This window comes from Ammodytes marinus, assembly GCF_949987685.1.
Source record: "Ammodytes marinus genome assembly, chromosome: 2".
Taxonomy (NCBI): domain Eukaryota; kingdom Metazoa; phylum Chordata; class Actinopteri; order Uranoscopiformes; family Ammodytidae; genus Ammodytes; species Ammodytes marinus.
This window is the reverse complement of record NC_137231.1, coordinates 10,334,506-10,356,812: the sequence shown is the minus strand read 5'-3', so window position 1 is coordinate 10,356,812 and position 22,307 is coordinate 10,334,506. Positions and strand designations below refer to the sequence as shown.

General features: G+C 41.3%; 2 protein-coding genes across 3 annotated transcripts; one reads left to right on the top strand and one right to left on the bottom strand.

The window, feature by feature from the left end:
- Window positions 1-1,208: 1,208 nt before the first annotated feature.
- npy8br (neuropeptide Y receptor Y8b) lies at window positions 1,209-2,315 on the bottom strand (the record flags this gene model as incomplete). Its single annotated transcript, XM_080040261.1, has 1 exon — window positions 1,209-2,315. One exon carries the CDS (start codon window positions 2,313-2,315, stop codon window positions 1,209-1,211), a length of 1,107 nt encoding a protein of 368 aa, XP_079896387.1.
- A 13,099-nt stretch (window positions 2,316-15,414) lies between these two features.
- Window positions 15,415-22,307, top strand: klhl22 (kelch-like family member 22). 2 transcript variants are annotated; one of them, XM_080041712.1, is made up of 7 exons: window positions 15,415-16,215; window positions 17,737-17,902; window positions 18,004-18,315; window positions 18,877-19,286; window positions 19,657-19,849; window positions 19,987-20,220; window positions 20,894-22,307. In XM_080041712.1, exons 1-7 carry the CDS (start codon window positions 15,968-15,970, stop codon window positions 21,233-21,235), a joined length of 1,905 nt encoding a protein of 634 aa, XP_079897838.1. In that variant the 5' UTR covers window positions 15,415-15,967; the 3' UTR covers window positions 21,236-22,307. The 2 variants fall into 2 exon arrangements, with proteins under 2 accessions (XP_079897838.1, XP_079897837.1); XM_080041711.1 differs by having other exon boundaries at window positions 18,004-18,327.

Genomic DNA, 22,307 nt, shown 5'->3' with positions numbered 1-22,307 from the left:
CCATTAACACATTACAACAATAAAATAATTGACCATTCAAGATTGCAACGCATCAACATAAAATATTATAACATAGACGTTATCATTAAAGATACTAGTAAATGTTTTAATTCAGTTTAATACAACAAAGAGAAGTGACTAACAACAGGTTTCCTAGGAGATATGATATTTGCTATGCTATACAGGGGTCTTAATTCCATAAACTATAACTGGGTCCCATATTTTACAGGCCATACATGTATTCAGTAATGTTATAAAAAAAGCAGAAGAACTCTGCTCATACAAAGACCTTTACTGCCACTTTTATTTTGTTTTATGGCACTTGATATATGGTTATTGTATGGCACATTATATACGTAATAAAACGCATCCCACACACACACACACACACACACACATACACTACACTACACTAGAGCGCAGACCTTGGCAGACAGCATGAAATGTACAAATCTGTTACTAAGGTACTCTGTAAGAGATCATTACATCGTTTGTGGTGATTTTAGGTAATAAGAAAAGCATTAAGATGATGCAGTAAAATCGTCTGAATAAATGCTGGAACGTTCTCCTTTTCAGTTCTGTGTCATAAACTCCTCTGTCGATCATTAACACATCACAGTTCACAATCCCTTAGAATTTTCTTCAATACTATCAAAATAAACAGCAACATTTAATAAAACATTTGCAGTGCCCTAACCCTTTTGTCCTTTGGTGGTTCCACTGCTCACGTTTATAGCAGGTAAAAATGTGTGAAAAGCAAACACTAAACCGCTGGTCTTCATTTATCCCAGAGCTTTGGAATTGGCCGATGCATACCATATTAAACGCTGTCTCTTCATTCGTATGTGCGAACAGCACATGGGGGGGGGGATGGACTATACAGACTACAGTGGCAAAAGTGCTCATGTAAAGTGCCTTCTATTGTCCTACGATACTTTAACTTGTCCAACCTTTGTACCAGCATTTTGTTATCTACTTCCTCTTTTATGTGAACTTGTTTTGAATCCAGGGCACTGTGCCATATGCTGGTTAAGTGTCTTCAGTTGGCTCCCACTGGGACTGCAATTGTGAGGTTTTATAACTTTTGTAAAATGTCAACCCTACTTTTGGGACGCAACAAAGCAGGGAAAAGCGTCAAGTGATGACACAACTAGAGGCCCCTGGTAGTTACTTTTTTCTTCTTCTTTGGCTTAAAACAGTCTTGAATCTTAAGTATTGAAGCTGTTGGAGCCATTGCTCAAGATGGAGCCCTTGGTGACCTCGGTGCTGACGGTGGAGAGCGGGACAGTCTCGTACCTCTCCGCCACCCCCCAACAGCGACAGCGCACCAGGCTGGCCTTCAGCTGCTTCTGGAAGTTGCTGTTGAGGAAACCGTAAATGATGGGGTTGACGCAGGTGGAGGCCATGGCTGTGAGGTGGCAGAAGGAGAAGATGACATCGTGGCCACAGGACGGGATGGCCTCGTGGTTCCAGTCAAACACCGTGTTGAAGACGTTGAGAGGGAGCCAGCTGAGGGCAAACGCCACCACTATAGAGACCAGCATGGCGTTGATCCTGGTGGAACCCTTGTTCTTCTTCTGCGTGGTGCTCCTGCCGCGCTCCACCATGTCCTTCCTCCTCCTGAGGCGCAGGTAGACGTGCAGGTAGCAGACCATGACGAGGGCCAGAGGGAGGAGGTACTGGAACACCAACAGGGAGGTGGTGTAAGCCTGCCGCTCCTCAACCGACGGCCAGCGCTCCATGCAGACCAGGTGTTCGCCCACCGGGAAGGGGATGCTCAGGTTCTGGAAAGGCGAGGTGAGCACGCTGTACGAGAGGAAAGGCACCGAGATGAGACAGGCCACGATCCAGGTGACGACCACGGCCACGTAGGACTGGCCCACCATGGGCTTCCATCCTGTGGGGTGGACAATGAGCTGGTAACGCTCCATGGCGATGAGGACCAGGGAGAAGATGGAGACGGTGACAGATATGCACTGGATGAAGGGCGTGAGCTTGCAGAGGGCTTCTCCTAGGATCCAGCGGTCCATCAGTGTGTAGATAATGGTGACAGGCAGGCACACGATGCACATGAGGATGTCAGAACAGGACAGGTTGACGATGAAGACATTGGTGACGTTGCGCATCTCCTTGTGCCGTGTGATGACAAACACCAGGCAAGAGTTCCCGATGAGACCCACCGCCATGAGCGCACTGTAGGCGATGATGAGAAAAGTGCTGCCGCTCACCGAGAGCGAGCAGTCCTCCGTGAAGTCCCAAGGTATCTCTTTCCTCATGGCATGGTTGTGATTGGTGCTGTGCTGCTGCAGCTCCATGCTGGCTTCAAAGGCTGGGGGGGCTAATTGAACTAATTTGGGTGTCACACCTGGTGTAATTACTTCATGAATAATATTTGCATTTTTTTTCTCCCACTTAATCTTTTGGTGCTCTTCACAGCAGTCTTCACTGGCTGCCTGAAAAGAAAACAAAAGAAAAAGAAGTGAGTAACCTTGGGTAACCCGGGAAACACATTTCCTGTCCCGAAAAGTTTATTTGTGAAGTTATGAATTCTTGAGATTGACTCAAATTGAATTGTAGCTTGCATAAGAAAATGCAGCAAGGAAATAAATGTACCCTCACCTCCTGAAAAAGCTCATTTCAGCATTAGTGCGTTACTTCTTATGAATGAGAATATGCGGCAGAAGCTGATTCTCTTGCTGCAGGGGAGGTATTTAAATTATAGTGTCCCTGGACGTTAATCTACAAGTGTATTTTTGGTGCTTAAAATGTATTTAGTGGTCCAGTTCCACACAGTACACAAAGGCAGTGGATTCAATCCTACAAACACTGATATCATTAAGGAAGGGAATAATTCATTTTGGTTTGCAGACATCATGGGGCTGATGGAAGATCGCATATTTTTCTATCTCCTTGAGGAATGGCAATAAAATAAAATTATGCGATGATGGCATATCATCAAGAAAACCGACCAGATCCAGAGCAATGCTATGATGGCATACTGATTGAAATTTCCATCACAATAACTGTGATAAAGACTGCTCCTTCGGGGACAATCATTCCCTCCCACTGTTTTCTTCCCTTTCAAATGCGAAACATTGATTTTGTTTCTGTCCATAAAGAAACAGACGCCTCTCAGTGTCACTGAGCAATAGCACAACAATAGCTTGATGCATCCTATAGCACGCACGCAGCCCCCTTACCATCTCCAACAAATTAATGTACTGGAAAAACAAAACAGCAATTCCATTTTGTTACACAACAAAGAACATCTTAATAGAGTGTGTCGATGTGTGCATGCACACATTTTTGTGAGCCAGAGAATCTCCTCATTAAATTAGATGTTTTGCCGACGGCTCAGTTCCCCGGAAATTAGTTTTGCACAGCTATGCTGACAGAATCAAATCTACAGGATTCAAAGGATTTATCATTTTTAATTGAGGTCTTTTAAATGTTGACATTTTTTTACAGGTAGCACATTCATTCCTTATGGGTCTCCAATTACAAGCAGAAATGGCCCCATTTTAATTTGCTGCTTCGTGGGGGGTGATTACAAACAAAGCCAAGAGTATTCATAACCAAAGCAGACACTTGTAGCTGGAACGAAGTAGCCTACAGTAATACCACCCATGCTGCAGCCTCTCTGATTATTAGTAGTATTGATGGCAGACTTTGGACAATTCAAATGATGCGTTGTCAGTCCAAGGAATTTATTGAGGAAATTACTTATTAATAAATGACATGAGAGATATTATTACAGAGTATCTGTAGATTCCACACATAGGGATAACCTGCAGAAAATGCAGTGTATGAGGAACTGTAAAGCCCCAGCAGAAGACCAAGACAAATAAATTATGGCACATGACAATTTGTCTCAAAATGGGGATGTCCAATTAAAAAGATAGTCAGCCACAAGTCTGGATTCGCACATGCAAAAATGATTATAGGCATACACACCGGAAGATGAAAAAAAAACACAATGAAAGGATAAAAAGTGTGACAGTGTTTGCAGTATGTGTGTCTTACCGTCGGTGTCTGCAGCTCTGTCTGTCTCTCTGTCTGTCTGTCTACTCGCTGAGCCGGACTTGTCTCAGCTGTGGACAGTTGGAGGAGACTCCTCCGTATACCCTCCGCCTGCGCTCACACTGCTCTCCTGCCTGCGGGGGAGATGCATCACACATTTCCACTTTAACACCTGCTGAACAACCGCTAAACAACACTTGTACCGACAGTCTGGCCAGTGGCAAGTTAGCAGACAAACTATAAATCCCCTTCAGAAATATATGCTACGTAGGCTATATGATTCTTATATAATAATAATTATTATTATTATGCTGCTGTCAAATCCTTGTGTCAGTATAGGTGACTGGTACGATACCAGTCACCTTTATGGAAACATTGGTATAATTGCGTTTTCTTCTTTTAACTTACTTGTAGACATAATGTGATAACATATAACATAACATATGTGTGTTGTGGGCTATGTATTTTAAATGGACCTTAAGTCTCTTCAAATAAAGCAATATAGCCTGACAGACAGCACATAAAACTGAAAATACTAGCGCGTGCGATACGACTATGAAAACTCACTATAGGCACATTGAGAACCTGTAAAGAGATATTAGAAGAAATGATCCATATCATCAAAGCTTTGTCGTAGCACGTTGTGATTGATGAATCAATAAAAAAAGAAAGAAATTAAACAACAACGACAACAGACCATTTAGGCGCATAATCATATCTTACTTTCAGTTAACTCCCCGCCAAAAAAATACTATATTCTTGCACGAAACACCGCATTCTAATTATCCGTCAATTAAATGAACCATTGTTTCTTACCGTAATAAGAAAATCTTCCCTCTTGGATTCCGCGCGCCGTTCAGCATCAGGTGAGACACCACTGAGTTTTTTTTTATTTATTTTTTTGTCGAAGAGAATGTAGGAGGTGTCCTGCCAGGACCACTGATAGGAGCTGAGATATCTCTTAAAGCGACCTTGTGTCTCAGACTCAGACTGGGATGTGGTTGGAGACATGTTACATAAATTCTCCGTGACTCGCACGGGGGCACGAACTAAAAGTGACGCGCACGCGCAGACACGCGCCCGCACTGCACAGGAGCCAATGGGGAAAATTTAGTTATTTGAGTATTAATGTGTGTTTGTACACATGATCTGTTTGGACCGAATCTATTAGTGACAACAGATGATTCGTTTAGTCTCTTGTAAAGGGACCTTCACATAATGAGCCAAGTTTCATATATCCCCAGAGAGAGATTGCTGTAATATATCACTGCAAGATGATGCTGATATTTGATATGATTGTAGTGCAATCCTTCTTATGTCCATGTCTATAAACAGCCTGTGGAATATAGCAGCCTATACTATTGTGTTCTTCTTTGCACATACTGTACAAATCAAGCCTAATGTGGACTGAAGTTTAGGATAAAATAATGATGCTTTTCAGAAATTTAGATTGGCAGATTTGCTAAGTTTTCACATCATGTGAGAGTCTGTGGATTCAAAGCTCTACATGAGCACAGTGTCAATTACAAAGGACACACATCATCTTGTGTTTATGATGCATGAATAATGTTTATGATGCATGAATAATCCAAAATCTAAAATCTTTTTCTGCTGCAAGAATTTAAGATGGATATACCTGCACTGGAAATGTGCATGTGTTTAGCAGGGCCATAAACAGGCTTCTCTATGTGTTGTAGAGATCATTAGCAACATCAATGTATGATTTATCTCATATATTGTCATTGATTAATTGCCTTCGGCTCATTGCCTGTCTCGACCACACAGGTGATGTGATCTGTTCTCTGCATCTGCAGTAGCCTATGCAAACTGAAATATCATCAGGCTGAGAGTCCTCGTCGCAGATAACACCTCTGACTATTTTAAACCGTATTTTTGCACCTCTCTTGCTTGTTCTTCACGCTGTCCCCACACACTCCTGTTTCAAGTGGATGCTGTATGAGGGAACAGTAATAGCTGTTTGTCTGTGAGGCAGACCACTTAAAAGAATTGCAGACACCAACAACAGCTCTGTGGGTGTACATACATGGGTGTCCAGTTACTCAAGACATTTCTATATTGCACGCATGTTTCCAAGAAAAGCAGCTTGAAGGTAGACCTATGGACTTGACCTCAAATGAGCAACAGTTCAAAGTATTGATGCTTGGAATGGCCGTGACCCATTTGTGCGAACTAAGGATTTGTTTTTGTTTGTTTTTTTATTTTGACAGTGTGTCCGCCAGTTGACTTGTGATTGATTAGTGACAAGTTGTTGGGCTCGAGGACATTCAGAGAAGCTTGTGCAATCTGGAACGGAACGGAAGTATAGCCTATACCGCAGATGGACATGGTTTCTAAAAAGGTTATTTCACAAAGTACGTACCAACAGAAAGCAGATGAGTTTCTTTTCGTTTCTACTTGACAAGGCAGAACAGGAACAGATAACATGTCCCAAACATTATTTATAAAATATTATCTTGCTGTCACATGAAATATTTGATTACTCTTTGATCACTTATTTTTATTCGGAACACTCTATCAACTGTTTAGACTCATACCCTGTGTCCATTTACACAATTCATAATGTAAATTGATTCAAACTTGTGTCCATATTTGGATTCAGTGAGAGACACACGTTATGTAAGGCATTTTTAAGTGGTTCTTGTTGGGAAACTGTGAATAGTTGTTGTGTCTCAGACAGTGTAAATCAATATCATACCATTCCCCATTAACAAGGAATTGTTCCCCTGATCTAGCTCCAAATTTTGTTTTGTTTTCTTGAGTTCCTAGGATTGCAAAAATCCCGGGAATTTTCAAAGTTGGAAACTTTACATGGGAATTAACGGAATTGTATGGGAATTAACGGGAATTATGGGAATAAATGGGAATAAACTGTGAATTTACTTAATTAAAGGTTGGCACTTAAAGCTGGGGTATGTGATTTCTGATTGGTCAAAATTAACATGAGCTGTACATTTTGACCAATCAGAGCGAGGCTCCGATTCTCTGTTCTTATTGGCTGTTGGGACTGTCCATTCACTTTGGCAGGACTTTGTTGGTGTAGAGCATGTCAGGGAGGGACCATAGGGGAGGGACCAAAGAGAACAAGTTGAGAGGTTGAGGTATTTGGATTCAAATCTCTATCCCAACTGCCATTTTCTCCCCAAATCCTCCACCCCAGCTTTAACATTGATTTTAAATATAGTTGTGGATAATATCTTTTAGCATAATATGAAACCAGATTACATGCAAGGACACTTGAGTATTTCTATGCTATTCCTCAATCACATGCATGTAGCATACTGCTTACTGCAGGGGTATTGAGGCCACACCCCCTACATGCACTGTGCGTTACTCCATCACATGCACAGATGATTTCTAAAACCCTGGACTATTGAGTCCACATTTTAGATCTCTTTGGGGGGATGAGTAATATTTTACTAAACTTTCATGTTTTTATTGTTCAATGAAATAATTGATTGTTCAATAAAATAATTAAAACTTGATAAAGTTTTAAATAGAAATAAATCTGTTGAAATGTAGTGTTTTTTTAATAGGCCTATTCTTTTGCATGGATGTCTATGACAAAACAAAATGTATTCACTGTATGTTTATTTATGTTTGGATATGGTTGGTTCTTTTAAATTGCCCCCAAGGTAATTCCCATAATTACCAATTTTGAATATTCCCAAAATTCCCCAGCCTAACTTCCCATGGAAGGTTTCCAGAAATGTATCGAATATTTTAGACCCCTTTGCAACCCTAGTTCTTAACGGTCAGCAGTAAGGTCAATTACAATATAACATAGGCCTGCCCCATGTGTGTGTGTAAATTTCACGTGGTACTATAAAATGAGGTCACGGTCTGTTTGGTAAGGTAGGTATTAGGGTGTATTCACACATGCTGTGTTTAGTTCGGTTGAAACGAACTCCGGTGCACTTCCACCTTCGGTGCGCATCTTTCAGACAGGTGTGAATACAGCAATCGCACTCGGGGGCGGACCAAACAAACGCTCCGAGACCCAGCTGAAGAGGTAGTCTCGATGCGCTTCAAAACGCACTCTGCTGCAGTTCGTTTGTGGTGTGAATTTGGCCGGACTCGATCCGACCCAATTGCAGGAAGCACTGTGCCTTTTCTTTCTTTTCTTTTTTAATAAATCGCCATCAGCTTCACATTATGGGAAAGTGTTGTTGTCGCCATTGTTAGGAAGATTAGTTGTGGTTTGACCGGGAGCCCCGAGCGAAAATATTACATTTGATAATGATGCGTGCGGATCAGCGATCAGATGGAGAGGAGCGTCTCCCGTAGCCTACAGTGCCAACAGGTTCACGCTGCGCTTTGCATGAAGTGTGTGTTTTTATTGTTCTTCCCAACAGGACCGTCAATACTGTCCCCGTGTCAGTTTGGAGCTGAACTGCGCCGAACTGACACCCAGCTGATACACAGCTTAATCAGCTGTGTTTCAGTTTGAGCCTATTCTTCACGCGAGTCGCGCGTCCAGCAGCAAAAATACAGTAAAAATGATGTTTCACATCGTAGGCTAGAAGCCACATAACGTGGCATTGTCATAGGGCTACATATTATAAACATATGAAACAACAATAATTAGATTTTTTTCTTCTTTATTTATAGGCTAGATGTAGGCATTTGTATTATTTTTAACTCCATATTATATCAATGATAAATTCGCAGTTTTTACTTCGTTCTTCCTGCTTCTCTCCACCCCAGAATGTCTGTCCAATGAATGAATGACCTTAGATCACGTGTGGTTTTGCTTCGTAATGCTGGTTCACTTGCAAAAGGGGCAATATGAAAGTGGACCACACCAAACAAAAAAATCCAAATTCTATTTGGTCTGGACCAAAGCAAGTGAACTAACGGACTTTCCATGTGTGAATACACCCTTACTTTGCCTCTGCTCCAGTCCGCAGCAAACCCTAACCTTGAAGCCACAGGGATGTAATATGTGCCACAACTTTATAGTGCTAGTAGTCACATATTAATTCACATACATATACCTGTATGTCAGGTAGCTAACGATCCTTATGCATTCAGGCATGTGCATGTTAAATGAAGCAGAGTGCAACTAATATTTAAAAAGCGGCACATATTTAACTTACTCACCAATATACAGAACATACTGATGATGTGCAGGAGTCTATTTGTACAATGAATGGGTGTTGTTGACCAGTTTTACTGTGCTGTGACTGTGAGTGTATGTATGATTTATGATTTCCATGTGATGTGTGTTGTAGGCATGTAATATGAATTGTGTTTGGCATTATTAATGAGATTGTGTATGACGCTCCATGCTATAGAGAAAGAAAGAAAGAAAGAAAGAAAGAAAGAAAGAAAGAAAGAAAGAAAGAAAGAAAGAAAGAAAGAAAGAAAGAAAGAAAGAAAGAAAGAAAGAAAGAAAGAAAGAAAGAAAGAAAGAAAGAAAGAAAGAAAGAAAGAAGACGATTTTCCCTTGGATTTTCAAAGTGTGAAAATCTAACAGCTAACCACACCAAATCTGAATACGGCAGACGTCTGATTCGTCATTCAATATCAAACACAGAAACCATATTGATCATGTGGCTTCTTATTTTCTCCATGTCTCATTACAACCCTAAATCCATATGCCTTGTATTCAGCGAACTACTCATTGAGCGAAGGACAATCTTCCCCGCAGTATTACAGCCCTTTACAAGAACCAAGCTGAGGTGATCCTTGACACCGCCACTGCAACACGGTCCTATAAATCCCCAGGGGCTTTAAATAACCCCAGCCAAGAACAAATGCCATGGTGCCTCAGGTACTCGCCGATGACAAACAACCCCCATTGCTTTCCACAGATCACATCCGACACTGTGACTTTTGGGAGCACCTGTGAGTATTTAAGAAAAACGCAATTCATATACTGTAAAAGTTAATAGTTTTCAACATAGTGAGTGTTCTTTGGGTAGTCTTATTATCATCCACTGTAAGTAGTAAGCAAGTTAATAGTTGGTTATATAAAGTGGCTGGATGAGTTGCACATAGTGACAAACACACATAACATAATCACCCAACTTGGCAGTTCCCCTTAACTTTACAGAAGTTTCTTACTGACAAAGTTAGATACTAGTAAATGAATATCATGTAGCCACATGAGAGAAAGATATTGCCCTCAGGAATTACTTTGGTGAAGACTACCAAGGCAGCTGAAGGGAGATTTATATATGGACTTGGACTTGTGGTTGACTTGATTCAAAGTAAATGCTTTTCTTTCACTATAGCTGCTGGGTATGTCGCGAAATAGGCAACTGTGTGCCAACATGTTTGTGACATCTTCTTAAAGGGAGATAATATGACAGTTGGATGAGGAGATTGATACCACTTTCATTTATGTCTGTTGCTGATGTTTGCTAAGCTTACAATAAACAGTCCGAAGGTAACACAATCTGACAAAGAGACAAGATATGTTAGGTAGTGCACTTTAGAGGTGCTGGTAGGTGGATTGCATAACTTTAGTTCATAACCAGACTAGCTGCTTCCCAGGTTTTTATGCTTAGCTAGAGTAACTGGATGCTAGCTTCATATTTACCTTACAGACATACGGGTGTATTAATCTTTTCATCTTTCTAAATCTTGGCAAGACAGCAAATAAGCCTCTATATACCCTAATGTCAAACTATATTCTTAAACCCAGTATTGACACCAAATTGCACCACATTCATTGCTAATATGTTTACAAAACACTTCAGAAATGAAAACTTGGTGTTCTTCTAGTATTGGGCCATCCAGTCTGCCAAGAATGAAATGAAACAAAGCTGGTGTACGTGATTCAGCAAGAATTACATTTAGTGTAATGGACTAAATTGATTTGAAGTAGGGCAAAAAGAGAGAGGGAGAGAGAGATAGAAGAAAATACTGTACAGGAGCCTAAAATTAGAGTTTATTAAAATACAATTGAATTAGAGGACCGAAAGATAGAATCAATCCAGTGTGCATTAGACCTGCTACTGACCCTCCCCCTTTAATTCATATTAATGATGTGCATGTCCACCCTGCTTTATAAAGCCACATATAGGAATTACAGTCAGCCCCAATCACATTTCTTTCACAATTTGTTTTTCGCTGCCTTTTCCCTCAGCATCCCTCTGTATCTGCATATGACTCAGAGAGATTTACACCAATGTTGTTGTCACATCGAATGAAAACGGTGGTTGTCTCACCCCAAAATAGCCCTCATCCCAATCACAAGAGGTGCAAACTGAATTCAGAGGCAGCATGAGGTGATGGAGCGACCATCGATCCCAAGAAGCCTGTGTTCAATACGAGTCCAGAGCCACTGACACATGGAAGATATATGACTAACCACCCACTGAGGTTCTCTGCCCCTGTTTAGGTTTACCACAATTAATAGTTTGCTCCGATATTGGTCCCATTCTCCTTGGCCTAATAAGTGGTGAAGAGGATGCAGTTACCAAGGTTACTACAGTATACATGGCTATACGTTTTTTTCTGGATTCTCATGAAATCTCACAGATAAAAATGCAAACTGAACATGCTTTGCTAAACACAATGTCAATTTATCATTTGATGTCATGAACAGAGACAACATAACTCCTATTTTCCCATCATCGGTTGATATTCCATTGGCAGTGTGTACATGAGTCATGACACAGACACAACATCTCCTTGGAGAGCAGCTGTCAAAGCAAAGTCCAGCAGAGCTATCTGTTGCTATCAAGTCTCCACATGTTGTCTTGAATAACATTTTCCATTGGGAAATTCCAGTTTCCTGCCACATGTGGACAATATTGGAAATAAGCAACAGCCCTCTACATGAACCCATAAAATTGTTGTGCAATTATTTTTTGAGAAATTACAAGAATGCATGTGTTACGACAACCAAACTTGTTCAAATGGGGGCAAATGTTTTTCTTCTGTACATCAGCGCTTCTGTACAGTATGACTCCTGTAGAGAAGCGCATACTGTTGAGATGCTTAAATATTTCAGGAACATTGCTTTGTTTTCTCCAAGTCCCTAGCGAGGCAGGGAAATCTCTCAGCCTCTTTCAACACCGATGACCTCGGTGAGAGACAAACCCAGAGAATAAAATAAAACGACACTTCAGTTTGCTTGGGAAGCGGCATTGTGGTCAAACATTTTCTCATGCAATCATAATTAACCCTATTCCATACTCATAACAGACTAAAACTGCATTTAATTATTTTTTCAAAACCTTACTCTGTTGTGTGCTACTGTAATTTCTCAAAAAATGATTCATCATCACAATAAAATACACTGAGGCAGAGCCGTCAAAATCCTGTGGCAGTGTAAATGTCCCCCCCGCTGTTCATCATTTGAGGGGAATTCTGTATCACGCTGTGGCTGCCATATTAAGACTGCTGGCAGGCTTCATCAAGCACAAGTGAGGGAAGTTGTTGTGTTACAGAATTTTGGTGCAGAGGAAAATTGATTGCTCGCCTCAGAATCACACAGCAGCCCCAGCAAAAAAATTGCAACTGCCAGGGCCGCACCTCTGCCACTTTACAACCATCCATTCAACGTATGATTCACAGGGCAGCCAGTGTGTATAAAACAGTTGACACAAGGCATTTCACACTGCTGCTCCCATTCTTTTATGAACTGTCCAATTGTGAATGTTGACATGAACTTCCATCTTCCGACAATACAGTTAAAAACGTATAATTTACTTCATGGAAATATGGTTCATTCAAAGGCTGGCCATTGAGATGTCATCTATTATATGATAAGCATAAGTGTGCGATTAAAATTCACGGTCAGTTTATTTAGTCAAATCCTCTGTATCACACCAAAGATGGCAGATAGTTGGCATGGAAACCAACTTAGATTGGGGTTGCAGCCAGAGTGAATGGTACCACTGGAGCACGGCTGTCCCAAACTAATCAGTTGTATTGTCCTCTGGTCTTCCAGTGGAAATGGCTTGGAGTGGCTTTTTCCCAGCAACCTTCTCCACTATCCCTTGTTAGAGGCCATTGTGCCCACAGCACACATACACCCCCCTGTGCTGCCCACCAACTCTCCTACATACACCCCCTTGTGCTGCCCACCAACCCTCCTCACAGAATGGCCAGTAACCTTCACAATGAGATGGTCTCCTTTATTATTTGATTGAAGGTTAAGCATCTTAACAGCTGCAGGATTTGCGTGACCCACATGCTCATAAAAGCTCAAGGTCAGAATATGTTGTGTCTTTGTAACTGCTAAAGTCAACATTCATTTGTTAAGCCTGTTAGTAGAATAGTCTGACAGTTAATTTTATAAATGCAGTCCAATTTGTTTTCATTTATTTGTCATTTCTTCCGCTAGCCTGCAGCCCGCCGGCTGTACAGCCTTTTCCTTATGAGAGGAGACGGTTCGCTGATAATGTACTGGAATGCTTTACTCTCAATGATGGCAAAGCCAGGCTATCTCTGACCTCCGGCAAGGTCCAGAAAAGAAAAAAACATGCTTTCAGTCTTTGACGTTGGCTTGACGTCAAAACAACAAGCGCACTAACAAAGCACTATGAACTTTATAATGTATTATGTACCTGTGATAATGTCACCCTGATTAGCAAGTCATGTGCGAAAATTATTTAAAATTCATGTTAGACTATAAAAAGTGAAGTGTGAAACTGTGTGTTATATTCACTGTTTAGAAGGTTTGACACCTTTTATTAGAAAATAAAATCGTACCATAATATTCCAACAGTGTACCATAGTATGCCTGTCAGTATAATTGCAAAAAAAGAAATAAAGTGTATGACCATTGTAGGAAGGAATTATCTTTAAGGAAAAAGAAATTGGGAATGTCTAGGGTTTTCGTTTAAAAAATGACTTAAACAATGTATCGAACTATAAAACAGTTGCGGATATTTTACTGCGAATCAATAAATCAAGTAATTGTTTTTGGTGTAGTAGCTCTCAAAGATTTGATATAGAAGAAACTATCATTTTGGTGGAGTCAAAGTATGTACGCAGGGTGCTGCAAACTGGCAGGAGCTGTGGCAGGGCATTTCTTCAAAAACATGAAAGATGCAGCCAATGTGTCAGGCAGGGAAAAAAGAAAAGTCATGATTTGCTATTTGAAAGAGGCGTTTCTGCACCCAAGACAAGAAGCCAGGGCTGTCCCCCGTTCATTTCCCATCCCACTCTAATGTATATTAGACCACTGGGAAATCAATCAGGTAATGGATTATTCCAACAGTGTTGTTGTGAGTGGAGAAATCTTCACTCCTCTTGTCAGGAAATGATATATGCAAATTGAAACTTCAGCAGAAGATAAACGAGACTGTAACACCTTAGCAATATGGAAGCCTCAATTCTATAAAAAGAGCATCACGACCGGCTACCTTAGAAAAATCTATCTGGCAGCTCACGCAGCCATCAGACAGTAGAAAATCAATTTGGAAAGCATTTGATCAGATGGACACCAAATATTGGTGGGGTAAAAATTATAAATACATCAAATAGTTGGCAAGAATGATAAAACATATATATAAAGCATATTTAAGAACATCAGAGGCATATCAGAGTTCTTCCATTTATGATATTCTTATTTAATTGTATTGTATTGTGTTGCGCAAATGTCTAAATTCAAGGCATTTTCTTTTGGATTTGTTTTCAAATGAACTTTTGATATAAATGTATTCACTGCTTTTTTCTGTGTTTTGAAATAGGTTAAGTGTGCCAGAAAGTGAAAGAAACTAACAATACTATTTTGTACTCCATTAAAAGAAAAGTTTATATTATTAAGAACAAACGTGTGTGCTATTAAATTAAATGTAGGACTATATAGGTATCTGGAGTAAAAGTAGACTATGACTGGTTGGATGGTTCAGGTGTTCCTTAGCCTGTTTAGGCCTAATGTAGCCTACGTGAGAAATGCAGTGGAGTGGTGGTGTAATGTTAAAGGCTAGAAGAATACAAATAGAATATTGAGCAATCTCGCATAGAAAGCTATAGTATTAATACTAAGGACAACTTTCAATCTCTGGTGCTGGAATAGATGTAGCCCTATGACATTCAGTTACTGCACACATACGCTTTAGAAATGGCCTTCATGCATTTGAATAGTAAACAGCATCATCTTGTGTTCAATAGAAGGAGTCACAGTATCTAAACATTGGTTTAACCAAATACTTATATGAGCAATACAAATCATCACAAATTTAACAAAGAAGAAAAGGACTACATTGGCCAATTCTACACACTACAAAAACAAATGATTTTAAAAGACAAACTCGAAGAGTCACCTAATTTGCCTGCAGCGTAACAAACGTTTCTGATTGGCTCCTATTATAATCTGGGCGGAACCATACGACAGCAGCGACCAATAATGCTCGAGCTCAGTGCCCGACACCAAAAAGTAAACAGACTTGTTTTTGATCTGTCAAAAAAGCAGGCGACTGTGCTAGTGCTTTCTCAAAGGATTTGGTGTCATTGTAAACAAACAGTCACTGTGAAACGGCTCGTTTTTGACGAACACGAAGGTATTTTCGTGCAGTTATTTGTTTTCGTTTTGAGATACATTGCTGTTTTTGTTTTTTTTACCGTGCGTTACAGGAGCTAACAGGCTAGCCAGCTGATAGCCTGCCAGCTGATGTTTCACACCGTTTAAACCAACCTAACATTAGCGAACGACTTAGCAGGGCAGTGAAAGCTAGTAGTAGGTCGTTGGTAGGCCGTAGGCCTATGTGTGTAACTATTCTACGCCCTTCAAATAACACTGTTGATGAAGCTAAGGCTTGAATCGTGTTTATAACTTGATTAATGTGTAATGTTACACTGACTAATGCAGTGACATTTCAAGAGACCGTAACCACCCTTCTTCAGCTGCTAGCTGCCCAGCCTATTCCTCCTCCTCCAAATCTATAGGCCCTACGTACCGACAACAGGGGTGCCTTTCATTTAAAACAACGATGTAAAGGAAAACTAAGAATAACGTAAAGTGATGAAGCCAGAACATAAGTGCACCGCCATGGCAGAGGCTAGAGAGCGGAGTCCTGTGAGAGGACGCCCCGGCTCGTCGGGCCGCCTGGGCCGACAGACCTACAGAAGTTCAGCCCACTTCCGCAGCCTGCTGGACGGCCTGCTGGCTCTCAGACAGGGTGGCATCCTATTTGATGTGGTGCTGGTGGTGGAGGGTCGACCAATCCAGGCTCACCGCATACTCCTGGCAGCCTCATGCGACTACTTTAGGTAACTCTCACTGTAGTTCATGTGGGGCTTTTCTTTCAGTGTCTTTGCTCACTTCTATTGTTTCGGTAAAACTTTACAATAAGGGTCACAAAGAGCATTAATAAATGGTTAATTAAGTAAAGTTACAAAAATGAAATTTGTTAACAGTTAATTAATGCTTATTATTATATTAATCAACTTTTGGTTCATGCTCAATTAATGTATTTACTAAGGTTAATATAGGATGTTTATAAACATTAAATAATGTATTAATTAATACCTTAGTTAACATGAACACCATTAGTAAATGCTTACTAGACACATTAGTTAACAGTTAGCTAATGGTTAGTTAACCCTTATTAAGCATTAACTAACCATTCATTAATGTACCCTTATTGTAAAGTGTTACTGTTGTTTCTGTCTCTGTGTCACACACGCAGTGGGGTGTGTTTCAACCAGATACCAGCCAAGATACAAATATGCAGATAGACTAGCACTCAGTTTCCTGACAGTAACCAAACGTGTCACAACAAGAAGCATCCAAGATTAAAGTAAAGTTTCTCCTCTTGCACGCTATCTCTTGCAGCCCATCGACATTGTCACATGACCTGCACATCTAAGGTTGACTTTGTAGTTTTTGCTTCACATCATGACCTAGATAATCACAGATGAACACACTTTGTCAGCCAGCAGCGTTTGGGACAAAGTGGAGTGATATAGATAGTTGTATTGGATGTGAAGTCAAATGCACGGCTTTACAGGGGCATAATAGGCTACATTAAGAAATAAGACTAGAAATGATTGAATTTGCATTTCAAAGGAAATGCCCTGCATTTTAAAGATATGATTAAACTGAATAAAAGTGCAGATATAGTGGTATAAAAAAATACTTAAAAGTATCAAAAACAAAAATACTGACAATAATCCGGCATCATCATTGGGTTATAAAAAGTAATGCATTCATGTGTAAACAAACATCACTAATGGTGCAGCTGGTAAAGGTGAGGCTAATTCAATATAATAGTACAACATCAAATTACAATCCTTGAGTAAATGTCCTTAGTTACATTCCATCACTGCAAAATGGGTCAAAGTATCTCTTTGTACATCTAATGGGCTTGTAGAGTGACTGTGCAGGAGTGGAGGATGTTGGTATCCAGGTAGACCTTAATCCCTACCGTTAGTAGGAAGCCCTATAATCCCACTTTAATGCTAAAAGTAGCTAAAGATAAGGCACTAAAATCGCTTTACACAGAAGCTTTTACTGAATGGATGCTGTTGGGTGTCGCTTGGACCAGCAGTTGAAAGGGTATACCAACTAAGGGCTCAGTATATCAACAAAGATTAGGTTGAAAGCATGAACGTGCATTCCTTATTTTTCAGGGGATGCCTTTGCTCAACATAAGCCCATTCATTTGCAGGAAAAGCACCTGGCAGAATTCAAGATTGGGTCATTGTGTCTACGACGTGGTGATATACACCTCATCATCAAACCCCAACATACTTTAAGCCATTTAACAATATATCACATTCCTCCACTAGGGGAATGTTTGCCGGAGGGCTTCGGGAGACACAGCAAAAAGAGATCCCCATTCATGGAGTATCTTACATGGCCATGACAAAAATACTGGACTACATCTACACATCAGAGATTGAGTTAGACCTGGAGTGTGTGCAGGAAGTCCTGATAGCTGCCACACTACTACAGGTGAGCACTTTGTGGTACTTTTGCCAGATCACATCATTCATTGTTCTTGTTTTTATTCATTTTTTTTTTCGATTTATTCATGTCCTTTTTGTGTCTTGAAGCTTGAGGTCGTCATCGGCTTTTGCTGTGATTTCCTTTTCTCCTGGCTGGACGAGAGCAACATTTTAGAGGTGCACCATCTGGCCGATGTCTACGGGCTGCAACAGCTTAATGCTAGGTTCCAGTCCTACATCCTCAGGAACATCCAGACTTTGTCCAGAACCGACGTGTACCGACAGCTGCCCCAAAACGAGGTATTCAGGGCGCTGAGCAGTGACGAGCTCCAGGTCAACAGTGAGAACGAGGTGTACGAGGCGGCCCTTCACTACCACTACAGCCCTGAGCAGGTGGAAACTGACCAGGTCTACTTGCAGGTCAGTCCCAAGGTGTGTCTGCTTTTTTTCAAGCTTCATCATGTACAGTATACCCACTATTACACTGTATGTCTCGTTTCCACTGAGCGGTACAGTTTGGTTTGGTACGGAACGCCACTCAATTGTCCAACGCTGGAAAGGGTACCAAAAATAAGCGTACCGTGCCGTGCCGTACCTATTTTGGTCAATCTTTCGTTGGGGGTACCAAGCCGTCCCAGGAGGGTGGTGCTACACACTGCAGTCCGTTGATTGGTCGCTAGAATGTTCATTTCCATTGGCGGGCTACATTTTGTCTTGGTGCTATGATGCAGTTCGTAGCATGTACTGTAGCTGCAGCTGCCAGAGCCTTTTAACGGTATCCTGCATATACCCGGCCTACCAAGTGAGTGTACTGTCAGCAGTGGAAATGCAAGCCAGATGTAAGGTACCATTCTATACCAAACCGTTCTGTACTGCTCAGTGGAAATAAGGCTTTATTGATTGTTGTATCACACTTTTTCTATGTTTTTTCCCCTCGCCTGAATTACAATCAATTCACTTTTGTATTCCTCCGACCCAAAGGACAATCTCAAGATGACTGAGGCTGTGCGTTTCTGCCTGATTGAGAGACAAGTGTTGCAGCGGCTGCACGGCAGGCTCAAGCAGTGTCCGCTGAAAGACAGTGTGTCGGCAGCCCTGCGGTACCATGAGCAGGAGATCTTGCAGCCCGTCCTGCAGACCCCTCTCACCCAGCCCCGCTCCACCTTCCAGTGTATCTTGGGCTTTGGGGGCATGTTCTCCTCCAGCTCCCTCACAGACAGTGACAATATGTTCCAGGTGTTCCACTCCAGCTGGGGAGAGTGGAGGACACTCACTGCGGCTCACGCGCCCCGCATGTCCAACCAGGGCATAGCTGTGCTCAACAACTTTGTTTACCTCATCGGAGGAGACAAGAACACCAGCGGGTTCCGGGCAGAGACACGCTGCTGGAGGTGAGGTCATTCCTACTGTTAAACTGTAGTTCACCTTTTACCTATTCTCTTCATTGATTCTTTTTTTGATTATTGGTTTGTTATTTATTAGAGCTGAACATATTAGCCTCTTGCTTCATGTCTACTCAGATTCAATAATACATGTGTATTTGCAAGAAGATAACCTGCTGACCTATTTATTGCTCGTACACGAGTTTCAAATGTCAAAATGTTCTTACGTTGATAACTTTGTTCGACTAGCTGTTCAAAATCCAAATAAATTCCTCAAAGGTGCCACATTAAGAGTGACTTAACAGATCTGTTTTGCTCAGATAGCGTGTTCACATTCTTGGTCGTTGATAGTTCTTTCTATTGGGATTCTTTCCCCTAGATACGACCCTCGCCACAACAGCTGGTGCCTCATCCAGCCTCTGCACCAGCAGCATGCTGACCACTGTGTCTGTGTGATGGGCGGCCACATTTATGCCATTGGAGGACGAGACTACAGCAATGAACTGGAATCAGTGGAGCGCTATGACCCACACTCTAACAAGTGGGAATTTGTTTCACCCTTAAAAAGAGAGGTATGAGAGTATAGAGTTGTAAGATGAACAAAAAAAGAAACATGTAATACTGCTACCATCCACATGATGGTGCTACATACTCACCTGTGTGTTGAACAAACCAGGTATTCCCCTAACTCTGAATTCAAATCACTCAGGTTTTTGCCCATGCCGGAGCAGTGCTGGATGGGAAGATGTACATAACATGTGGGCGCAGAGGACGGACGTACCTCAAGGAGACCTACTGTTTTGACCCTGCGGTCAATCATTGGACAGAATGTGCCGAGGGGCCAGTGGAGCGGGCATGGCATGGCATGGCCGCTGTTAATGGACGCATTTATGTGATCGGAGGAAGCAATGACAAGTGCAATTATCGGCGTGATGTCCTGAAGGTACAGTGTAGCAAGTGATCAGTGGTGTGTTCATTGATGCACAATGAAGGCAGTGTTTACTCTGGAAAAGAGTACAGATATAGGAAGACACAAGTTCACCAGTTATTTCATATTTATTTTGTGTTTTCTATGCAAACTTTAAGGTTCGTAGGGATTCATTAAATGTGGAGTCAGCGATTCTGAATAATGTTTGTTGTCAAAATTACTTTTTGTCAAAATCAGTGAATATCTCCCGTCTGTACTGTGTGCGCTGAAAAATAAATCCAGTGTTAATACACAGACTAGGCTCTGTAAATGGGCATGTTGCTAGTTAGTAGCTACGGTGGGCCCCCTTTGTTTAAATATCCTTTGCTTAAATACCAGTTTACAGAGCCTAGGCCGTGTATTAACACCAGATTCCTTTTCAACGCACACACATTACGTATAAGTCTGATATTGATATAAAGTGATTTCTCCAGAATCACTGACTCCGTCTTTAATGAAGTCTTTTTCTAGCTTCTTGATCTCCTGTCACGCCTCTCTGTCTTACAACTTTAAATGAGAACAAAATATCGTATTTAAAATTGTGACTGAATTAAGCACGCGCCAGAGTTACGGCTTTTGACAGAGGTTTGGAAAGCTCTTAGATGAGAATATCGAGAATATTTCATTTTCCCATTGTTTATTTTCCTAGGTGGCGTGCTTTGAGCCTGAAGTCAACTCCTGGTCTTTGATGGCCCCGCTCCCGGCTGGACACGGAGAACCGGGCGTGGCTGTGTTGGACGGCCTCATCTACATCCTGGGAGGACGCTCTCACGACAAAGGCAACCGCATGAAATACGTTCACGTGTACGACCCCGACACGGACGAGTGGGAGAACAAGACAGACTTTAAGGAGCGCGTGTCTGGCATGGCGGCCTGCGTGGTGCTCATGCCTCCTGCTGTCATAGCCCAGGCCCGGAGCTGGGAGCAACGCACCAAGGCATCATGGGAGGACGTGGACATGGATAACTCAGAGGGCTCCAGTGAGGACTGAGACAGCCGTGGTTGAATTGAATCATGTCTGAGCACTTGAGACTGTGTCATGGAAATTTTTTTTGTGGCATTGGTCATGGAAGCATCGTTTCCTTCTCGCATATAGACCGATTTGAGTGCCTCCGGACAAAAAGTGTCATCAAGGACATTTGCACACTTTGTGTTACTTTTGAAATATTCTCTTCGATAATAATCGCGCTCCCTTCATGAACCCCAGCCTGCTCAAATGCTAATGGTACTATTTTCTGCTGATTCCTCTATATTACTCTGCATTTTGTTATCATAGAGAGGTGAAGTCTTCTGGCTATGCAAATACATGGAAACATGTGGTACTCCTATTTTACTGGGTTTGTTTTTTATGAAGATATACAGGATTTACAGACCATGGCTAAGGATTTTTTAATAATTAAGTTCCCGTCTACACCCTGGCAGAAACCAGTTATTGCCAGGAGCTACAATGGAGTTATCATCACATCCAAACTACTGAGTTATCATTAAGTTTTAACATTGTGCCTTTTTGATTTGCTTGTTGCATCCCGAGCTTGTGTGGTGAAGTCTATTATTTATGTTTCCTTGTACTCTGTGGATGGAGGTGAGCCTCAGGTATTGTGCCTATAATATCACAATATGTATGAAAACAATAACAAAAAAAAACCTGGGTTGAACTGACGTGTGTGTGTGTGTGTGTGTGTGTGTGTGTCTACCTACCTGAAAGATGAGTCACTGGTGCCACAGGTCATAGACATACGCTCACATTATGAAACAATGTCTGTGAATGATTTATGAACGTCGATGTTCTCATATTTTTCTCTCCTTTCATATCGTAGAAAGTTAATCCATGACTCAATCCTAAAAGCAAAATGAGAAGTATGGCACCGGTTTGCTTTTTACTGTTGGAATGTTGGACATTTAAGGACATTTAATTTCCTTTATTTCTCTGTCATTGATAATACTCCAGAACCATGTCAGAACTGTACTTTTCTTTAATATATATATAAGAGTTATGTCTTAAGTAAACACGCACTTGTACTAGAACGCACTGTAACAAGATATGCAAATTTAAAATCATATTC